This window comes from Mandrillus leucophaeus, unplaced genomic scaffold (genome assembly GCF_000951045.1).
Source record: "Mandrillus leucophaeus isolate KB7577 unplaced genomic scaffold, Mleu.le_1.0 Scaffold58, whole genome shotgun sequence".
NCBI classification, from domain to species: domain Eukaryota; kingdom Metazoa; phylum Chordata; class Mammalia; order Primates; family Cercopithecidae; genus Mandrillus; species Mandrillus leucophaeus.
In genome coordinates, this window is record NW_012106252.1 from 1,163,064 (window position 1) to 1,173,043 (window position 9,980).

At 55.1% G+C, this 9,980-nt stretch overlaps 1 protein-coding gene across 1 annotated transcript in view; it reads left to right on the plus strand.

The window, feature by feature from the left end:
* The first annotated feature begins 3,013 nt into the window (after positions 1-3,013).
* Positions 3,014-9,980, plus strand: part of KCNH4 (potassium channel, voltage gated eag related subfamily H, member 4) — a 28,996-nt gene continuing 22,029 nt past the window's right edge. The window contains exons 1-6 of the mRNA XM_011999028.1: positions 3,014-3,089; positions 4,918-5,151; positions 5,466-5,612; positions 5,716-5,843; positions 7,629-7,872; positions 8,197-8,354. Coding sequence (XP_011854418.1) covers positions 3,014-3,089; positions 4,918-5,151; positions 5,466-5,612; positions 5,716-5,843; positions 7,629-7,872; positions 8,197-8,354 — 987 coding nt within the window. The remainder of the gene's footprint in view (positions 3,090-4,917; positions 5,152-5,465; positions 5,613-5,715; positions 5,844-7,628; positions 7,873-8,196; positions 8,355-9,980) is intronic.

Here is a 9,980-nt window from a genome sequence, read left to right on the forward strand (position 1 = left end):
AGCATCTTGCGGAGGGCGGGAGGGCCTGGAAGCCCGGCTCTGAGGCACCAGCCTTGGCTTTTGCCTGGCTGAATCGAAAACACTCTTGGTTGGGGAGCTCCCAGTGCAAGGCCCTGGGGCACAGAGATAACTGCACAGGTGCATGCTTGGATCGGGGCATGCGGGACCCCCACGATGCTCTGCTAGGCATTCTGTAGCGGGGACTTCACCCAGAGATGCGGAAGGGGAAGGAGAGCGAGAAAGGTTGCAACCGGTCGGTTGCAGCGCTCATGCCTGTAATACCAGCATTTTGGGATGCCAAAGCAGGAGGATCGCTTGAAGCAAGGAGTTCGAGACGAGCCTAGGCAACATAGTGAGTGAGACATCTCTCCAAAAAGTTTTTTTAATTAGCGGGGTATGGTGGGCGAGAGAATCGCTTGAGCCCAGGAGTTTGAGTCTGAGCCATGATTGGGCCACTGCGCTCCAGCCTGGGCGACAGAACGAGACATTGTCCAAAAAAGAAAAGAAAAGAAAAAGAAAAGCAGAAAGGAAAGGAAAGGAAAGGAAGGCAAGCTGCATAGAGGAGCAGAATCCAGCTAGGAAGGGGTGGGAGTCAATCCTGCTGAAAAGGCAGGGAATATGAACTTCAACAATGAGTCATCCAGAATGGTTGCATCATGGGGTATAGGGTGTGGGGAGTGGAGAGGCTCAGGAAGCAACACCGTTACAGTCAGTGCAGCCCAGCTCCAAAGGCTCTCACAAATCATCAGGCTTTGCACTTTATCTTGTAGGTAACAGAGGCATAGGACATTCTTAAGCAGGAGCAGAACAAGATTTTACTGCAACTCCAGTCAAAGACACCTGTTACTGGTGTTTCCAAAATCCATATATTGAAGTCCTTACCCGTGGCACTTCAGAATGTGGCTGTATTTGGAAATAAGGTCCTTCCAGATGCAATTAGCTAAGATGAGGTCATACTAGAGTGGGGTAGGACCTCTAATCCACTGTGACTGGCGTCCCTATAAAAAAGGGAATTTGAACACAGAAACGCACACAGGGAGAACCTATGTGAACATGAAGGTAGAGATTGGCTCCTACAAGCCAAGAAACACCAAAGATTGCCAGCACCCGCCCCCACTTCCTCCAGAAGATAGGGGAGAGGCATGCAACAGATTCTCCCTCACAGCCTTCACAAGGAACCAACGCTGCCTTCACCTGACCTTGCTTGGACTTCTAGCATCCAGAACTGTGAGACAATAGGTTTCTGTTGTTTGAGCCACTCACTTTGTGGTACTTTGTTATGGCATTCCTAGGAAACTAATAAAACATCCAAAAGTAGAGACACAGGCTGAGCTTGGTGGTTCATGCGTGTGATCCCAGCACTTTGGGAGGCTGAGGTGGGCGGATCACTTGAGGTCAGGAGTTCAAGACCAGCCTGGCCAACATGGCAAAACCCCATCTCTACTAAAAATACAAAAATTAGCTGGGCATTGAAATGCATGCCTGTGATCCCAGCTACTAGGGAGGCTGAAGCAGGAGAATTGCTTGAACCCAGGAGGCAGAGGTTACAGTGAGCTGAGATCACGCCACTGCACTCCAGCTTGGGCGACAGAGCAAGACTCCATCTCAAAAACAGCAAGAACAACAATAACAACAACAAAAGTAGAACACAGAAAAATGCAGCCCTTCTTAGCAATCTAACATCCCAGATAATACCTAGCTCAGAGGGTGGGGAGAATTTAGCCTGCCCTCCTTGCCCATTGGGGCTCCCACGTTCACTGGCTTCAGCTGTTTTGTCGTGGGAAGCAGCCAGCCTCAGCCACAGAACTCAGCTGCCTCAATTTTCTGCATAGGTAGTGAGAAAGTCCTGTGTCTAGTCTCACTTTGGTCCCTCTTGCTGCTGTACCGGTTCCATCTGGAGAAATCAGAGATCAAAGTTCACCTGTGCACCCTTGGAGATTTGCAAACCGACTCTGCCCACCTCAAAACTATCTTTTTCAGAGGTAGTTTCTCCCAAACTTGCATCCAGCCTCTCTTCCAGTTGAAGGGCAGCAGAGAGGAGGATTAAGACAGTAGGAAGAGGGAAAACAGGGAGGCAACTGCCCTCCAGGGCACTTATTTTGTGCCAACGACATGCATTACGGTATTACATTCTCACGGTAACTGCATCAGGTAAGAATTATCAGCTCCATTTTACAGATGAGGAAAGTGGGGCTTGGAGAGGCTATCAAACGATTAGTGGCTAGAGCTGGGACTCTACCTGGTGGACTCCAAAGCTCTTTTCATTCCACCATGCTGTGTGCTCAGTAGGCAGAGTTCGCCAGGGTGTCTTGGGAAAACTGAGGAAGGAGGCAAGAGTTGGTGGTGCTTTCTAGAGTTGGGGTTTCAAGCCTTCTCATCATCCATTCTCTACCAGCAAACTAGCCTCTTAACCCTTGCTATCTCACACTGGAGCTACTGGCCTGGGGGTGCTGCGAAATACCTCAACTCCAGCAGGCGGCACTGTGAACCAGACACCAGCCCAGCGTGGACAGCGCGCGGGAAAACCCGCGAGGTGGAGCCACAGGGAGCAGCCAGGGAACCACGTGTGGGGGCGTGGCCACCCTGGAAGAGGGCGAGTCTGTTATGCAAGACCCGCCCATCATTTTAGGCCTCCCCTCCCGGTGGGCGTGCCCCGAATTCTCTCCCCGAGAGACACGCGTGGGCCGCTCCCCTCTGGGAGGAGGGCTGCCCAGAGGGGTGCAGGTGTCGCTAGCGGCCCCTCCCCGTGTGGGGCCACGTGGCGGGTGCGGGCCGAACCCGAGGGGAAGAACCTGGCCCGTGGGGAGGTGGGGGGGGACCGAAGCGGCGCTGAGCGGAGCCGAGAGCTACGGGGTTCGGAGCAGAGGCGGCCACAGCGGCAGCGGCAGTAAGAAGGAGGGGAGGAGGCAGGCGGGCGCATGGGGCGCCCCGGCCCCTCCGGCAGCGTGCCCCCTCCGGCCCGGCCGCGCTGAAAGCTACCCAGCGCCGCGTCTTGAACCCACGCCCCGGGGCCATGCCGGTCATGAAGGGGTTGCTGGCCCCGCAAAACACCTTCCTGGACACCATCGCCACCCGTTTTGACGGAACGCGTGAGTGGGACGGAGGTCGGGGCTTGGGGTTCAAGCTGGGGGCCAAGTCTCCTCGAGGCCGTCTCGGGTCTCCTGGACGTGGTGAGACCCGAGGCTAGAGGAAAGAACGGAGTTAAGGGTCTAGGAACTCCCAAAGCCGCGGTGCAGGAACAGGGCGGGGAGTGCCCTGCGAGGGGAGGAGGGGAAAGGGCCGAGAGCACGGGGTCCAAGGTTAGGGGGTGTGACTAGAGGCAGAAGAGGCTCTTTGTGCGGCAGAGCAGAGGAGGGGCCTTGGGAGCCGCCCACTCTCGGGCAGAGCTGTGCTGGGGGCGTGTATGGGGGTATCCGAGACACAGAAGTGGGACAAAGTGGCCGGGCGTTCTGGGGACTCCAGCTCCCACTACCTCCAGAGAAAAAGGAGAAAAGATCAGACTTCAGCAGGACCTAGTTTGGATTGACGTAGCGCGCCCCCAAATCGTGGGGCGTCAGTGTCTAAGGTGGGTGAGGCAGGAGGAGGGGAGCGGTCTGTGCGATGGTAGGAACTCCGGGCTCTCCCAACGCAGCTTGGGTTTCAGGTTCAGCACCTTGGACAGCCGCATCACTCCTTCCCCGCCTCTTCTCCCGCCATTCCCTCTTCCCACTCTGGAGCCCAGATTCCCCGTCCTCACCTCCCCCAACCCTGCCATTCCCTCGGGAACCCTGGCCGGGATCTGGAGGGTGAGGGAGCGGTACTTGAGGGCGGAAACTGAGCCGCGGGGCCCTACCCGCTTCCCCCCCCTTGTTTCCATAGCGCCCATCACCGGGGCAACAGGCCCTGGGATGGAAGAAGGAGGCAGTGCCCAGAGCCCAGTGCCTCCCAGGCACCTTCAGTGTCCCCATTAGCCTCCCTGCCCCCAGACAGTCATCCCTCCTAGAGTACCAGGACTGGTTGTGTCACAGGCCCCATCTCTTAGCTGAGTCTCTGTCCCTGAATGGCCCACAGGAGACCCCTGGCCTCCCCCGCATTGGAGCTGGAGGAAGACAGCTCGGGTTCTGCTCCTGGAGGGTGCTGGAGCTATATGCTCAATGCCCTCTCCCGTTAGACTTTGAGCACTGGGGCAGTTCCCCTGAAAGCAGCTACAAGAATGCTAAAAAGTGGACCTTTCCTGGAAGGCAGGGAAAGAGGACACCACTCATCACTGTCTGCCCCCACACTAAGGAGATCTGTGAGTTTGGATAATCTCTGCCTTTTGGTTTCCTATCAATAAAATGGGTGTGGTGTCATCAGAAACTCTGCCCTGCTTACTCTATAATAGGAAGAAAGCCGAGCGAATGTGGGGGAACAATTTCACCTTCTCAGAGTAGCACTTACTATGTGCTAGGACTTGTTCTCCCCAAGTTAGCTCATGTAACTCTCACAACGACCATGTGAGGAAGGCCTATGATACCCAACTTTGCAAATAAGGAAAGCTCAGGCACAGAAGAGGTCATCAACTTGCCCAAAGTCACACAGTCAGTAAGTGGCAGTGGAGGGTTGCAGGAGCCCAGGCTCTTACTCACCATGCTATGCTGCCTTCTACAGTGACCGCTCACCAGTTGGAAGGCAGGGGGGTGGATGGCATGACCTCCTGGGGTCCTTCTCCAACTCCCCATTAGACCCTGCTTAAGTCCTGTCTTAAGTTCTTGTCTCTTTGCTCTACCTTCTCCTATTCTCAATTCAGAAAATCCCAAAGTGGGGTCAGGAGCAACATGGAGACCTGGGAAGCTTCTGGTTCTGTGACTTCTAACCCCAACTTAAGGGAGGTGCTGTCCACCTGGAAGCTAGCTCGCCTCCCAGCCTTGACCTGACCTTGACCTCTTCTTCCCACAGACAGCAACTTCCTGCTAGCCAACGCACAGGGCCCACGGGGCTTTCCCATCGTCTACTGCTCTGACGGCTTCTGCGAGCTCACGGGCTACGGTCGCACTGAAGTCATGCAGAAGACCTGCAGCTGCCGTTTCCTCTATGGCCCAGAGACCAGTGAGCCAGCCCTGCAGCGTCTACACAAAGCCCTGGAGGGCCACCAGGAGCACCGCACTGAAATCTGCTTCTACCGCAAGGATGGTGAGGGGGCCCACCCCACCCTGCAGCCCTGCCTAGACCTCTAGCCTTATCCAGAGGGCACTGGGCACAGTAGAAGTCTGAGTGCTTGTCCCCACACTGCCACAAGCTGACTGTGACAGCGCATATCCCTGACCTCTCTGGTCCTGGGTTCCCCTATCTGAAAGATGAAGGAGACGGCTGACAGAATCTCTGAGGTTCCTTTCGGCTCTTGCTTTGCCAAGCTCTTAACTATGTATAGGAGGATGAGGGGGATGAGGAGAAAGGCATGCCACCGGGCTGCCCATGCTCCTCCCTCCCTCTCTCCATGCCTACAGGCTCGGCCTTTTGGTGCCTCCTGGACATGATGCCCATCAAGAATGAGATGGGGGAGGTCGTGCTGTTCCTCTTTTCCTTCAAGGATATCACTCAGAGTGGAAGCCCAGGACTTGGCCCCCAAGGAGGCCGCAGGGACAGTAATCATGGTAACGGCAAGTCTGGATGGGCAGTGTGAATGGTCAGAAGCCCTCGCCCACCCAGCCGCATGGGATGTGCCCCAACATATCTCTGCACCTTTCTTCCCAACAGAAAACTCCCTTGGTAGAAGGGGAGCCACCTGGAAATTTCGGTCTGCCAGAAGACGGAGCCGTACTGTCCTACACCGACTGACCGGCCACTTTGGCCGCCGGGGCCAGGGAGGCATGAAGGCCAATAATGTGAGTCCCACCCCCAACCCAACATCTCCCAAGTCCTCCAGCCTTGATTCTGAGGCACCCTTGCCACTGTCTCCCTGCTTCCCTGTTTGTCTGGTGTCCCTCCTTGGCTTGCTCCTCTGCCCACCCATTTCCCATACACTACTCTCTGCTCCATCCTATATCCTCCCCTCACATCCTTCTATCCTTCACTCCCTCACTCCCTTAGGTGATTGACATTACTTTGCTCTGATGATGTCACATTGCTCCAGCAGCAATGACCTCACCTGCCCGGGGATGATAGGGTTATACCATGGGTGGTGAAATCGCAAGCTGCTATAGTTCTAGGGAGAAAGCCCTCATTGCAGGTCTGGCATCTAGACCTGTGTACCACCTCTTAGGATCCTGACCAAGCCAGGGGATTGAGTCCCCAACCCTCTGTTAGGGATACAGGGAATGCAGTGGGCTATGCCAGCCTCTGCTCCCTGCTGGGATATGCCCAGCCCCCACTGGGCCCCCAGAATCCAAGAGGAACTTAAGGGAAAAGTTTGTGATCCCTCAAGCTAGAGCATGTGCCGATTTGTCATAGTCTTCTTCTCAAGTAGGATGAGTGTTGGGCCAGGCACAGTGGCTCATGCTTGTAATCCCAGCACTTTGGGAGGCCAGGGCAGGAGGATTGCTTGAGGCCAGGAGTTCTAGACCAGCCTGGACAACATAGTGAGACCCCTTCTCTTAAAAAAAAAAATTAAAAATTATCTGGAGGCCAGGCACAGTGGCTGACGCCTGTAATCCCAGCACTTTGGGAGCCTGAGGCAGTCAGATTACCTGAGGTCAGGAGTTCAAGACCAGCCTGACCAACATGGAGAAACCCCATCTCTACTAAAAATACAAAGTTAGCCGGGTGTGGTGGCACATGCCTGTAATCCCAGCTACTCGGAAGGCTGAGGCAGGAGAATCACTTGGACCCGGGAGCCAGAGGTTGCGGTGAGCCGAGATCACGCCATTGCACTCTAGCCTGGGCAACAAGAGTGAAACTGTCTCAAAAAAAAAAAAAGTATCTGGGTATGGTAGCACATGCCTGTAGCTCCAGCTACTCTGGAGCCTGAGGCAGGAGGATCGCTTGAGCCCAGGAGTTTAAGGCTGCAGTAAGTTATGATGGTACCACTGCACTCCAGCCTGGGCACAGAGGGAGACCTTGTCTCTAAACTTAAAAAGTTTAAAATCAAGTTGGGTGAGTGTCAAGCCTTATAAATACCCCTGACAAGCCATGATTGGTTCAAACAGGGGCCTCGGGCCGTGCACAGTGGCTCATGCCTGTAATCCTAGCACTTTGGGAGGCTGAGGTGGGTGGATCACCTGAGATCAGGAGTTTGAGACCAGCCTGGCCAACATGGCGAAAAACTGTCTCTACTAAAAATACAAAAAGTAGTCAGGTGTGGTGGCATGCTCCTGTAGTCCCAGCTATTCAGGAGGCTGTGGCAGGAGAATTGCTTGAACCCGGGAGGCAGAGGTTGCAGTGAGCCGAGATTGCGCCACTGCACTCCAACCTGGGCAAAGAGCAAGACCCCATCTCAGAAAAAAAAAAAAAAGAAAGAAAGGAGGGGGGCCTGGGAAGTACTTGGCAGGAGAAGAGAATGTCAGGTGTCAGCCTCTGTGCCCCTCTCCTGGCCTTCTATCTCCTTTCATTCATGGTCGAAAGTGCGTTTGCAGTGTCCACCTGTCCCCTTTCCCCATCCCCTGCCTTTCCCACCCTCCATCTTGGCTCCTCTTTCCCTCAAGTGTCCCCAATCGCCACCCCTCTCCCCTTAGAACGTGTTTGAGCCAAAGCCATCAGTGCCCGAGTACAAGGTGGCCTCCGTGGGGGGGTCTCGCTGCCTCCTCCTCCACTACAGCGTCCCCAAGGCCATCTGGGACGGCCTTATCCTCCTTGCTACCTTCTACGTTGCGGTCACCGTCCCCTACAACGTCTGTTTCTCGGGTGACGATGACACCCCCATCACTTCGCGACACACCCTTGTCAGCGACATCGCCGTGGAGATGCTCTTCATCCTGGGTCAGAGCCTCTGCCTCACCCACCCTGGCGGGTTGGCTGGGGGAATCCACTTGGCCAAGCCTCACCCACTCCTGGGGCCCGCATGACCCAGGCATTCAGAGCCCCTCCCTTCCTGCATCTTTAAGTCCCAATGGCCCATGTGTCCTGCTTCCTGCAGCCTTCAGCCTTGTGACCTGTCTTCCCTAAGGACCAGCCAGAAGCCCAATCTATCTCTCCATGCCTGCCTCCTCCTCCAGTCTGGGTCTCCAAAGCTTGTTCCCAGCTTTTTTTGGTTTCTTGATCCCTTGGCCAAGGCCCCCCAGTAATAGCCTCTTGCACCCCCAGATATCATCCTGAACTTCCGCACCACCTATGTGTCCCAGTCTGGCCAGGTAATCTCTGCTCCTCGTTCCATTGGCCTCCACTACCTGGCCACCTGGTTCTTCGTTGATCTTATTGCTGCTCTGCCCTTTGATCTGCTTTACGTCTTCAACATCACCGTGGTGAGTGACCTCCATCCCACCATCCAGTCCAACCTCCCAACTTCAGCACAGCATCTTCCAGGAAGGGACTGATCCCAAATCCAGATATGCCCCTTCCCATCAATCCATCTGCAGATATTTATCAGGCACCTGCTCTGGGCATAGCCGTGCGCTAGGTACCGGGAGGATCCCGGAGGGTCTATGATCCTGGGGAGCTCAGCTCACAATCTTTGAGGGAAGCTGAGACAAATGAAAAGCTAACTATGGCTACCAAGGCGGCATTGGTCTGATGCCAAATGAGTGGTACTTTTCACTTTTTTATTTAACAAACAACTGATGAGCATTTAGCTGTCTGCAAAGCACTGTGTGGGGCATGGCCACTGTGGGGAAAGGGAACAAGGATTCAGCCTCTAAACAACTAAACTGGTGAGGGGGCAGGAATACTGCAGAGCACAGCAGGGACAGAAGAGGTGAATGGGGGTGGAAGATGGGGCCCAGGTATGCTACTGAGGGTTTGGGCTGACCTTGGAGTTCCAGGCTGGAACATGAGTGTGTGTTAAAATGATCTGAAGTCTGGCCAGCACCTGGGAAGCAAAAGCATACTTGCTGGGCAGAGGCTGGAGGGGTCTGGGAAAGTTTCCTGAGGGAGGCGGGAGTATAGCTAGACCTTAAAGGGTGAGTAGGATTTAGCTGGCAGGAGATGAGGACAGCAAGCATTTGGGGGAGCATAGTAAACCTAGACAAGAAGGTAGAGGCTGTGGGTGAATTCAGAGGCAAAGAATGCCAGGACCTGAGTCCTTACAGATCCCTGGGGACACTCTAGAGGTGCCCTGAGTGGTCATCTGTAGCCCCAGCCAGCAGATAGTAGGTCTTCTCAAGTCCAGGGTGGGGCAGTGCTACCCTGTGTCCCCAGGCCCCCTTGGGTGTGGGGCGGGGAAGTGGGGAGCAGTTTCCTTGTGTGCTCTCTCCCTGCACTCAGCTATAGCAGGAAACCACCTACACGCAGCCGAATTTAACTAGCCGCCAACGGGCTGTGGGCCTCCTCTCCTGGCTGTGCACACGTGTGTGCGCGCTCCCACACACGTGCATGTGTGTACGTCTGCCTTGAGGCTCTGACCATTCTGAGAAGATCTCCCCACCCCTCCCCAGGAGTGCGCCCACCCCTCTATGCCCACTAGGCACCATCAGCTGGGGGGTGGGAGACTGCAGAGAGCCCCCTGCCCCTCCTCTCAGGTCCCTTTGGGAGCACGTTACAGTTCACTACATTCTTGCACACACATCATCACATGGGAGCCCCACAGGGACCCTTCAGGGCAGATCCTTATCCTTTTTCAGAGGTAGGTGCAGAGGCTCAGAGAGGTTCAGTGATTTGCTGAAGGTCACATAGCTAGCAGGGGCAGGCAGGAGATTAGAACCAGGTCTCTCCACCCTGGGTAACAGGTGAAACCCTGTCTCTACTAAAACACAAAAAATTAGCCGGATGTGGTGGTGTGTACCTGTAGTCCCAGCCACTCGGGAGGCTGAGGCATAAGAATCGCTTGAGTCCCAGAGGCAGAGGTTGCAGTGAGCCCAGATAGCTCCACTGCACTCTAGCTTGGCCGGACGCAGTGGATCACGCCTGTAATCCCAGCACTTTGGGAGGCCGAG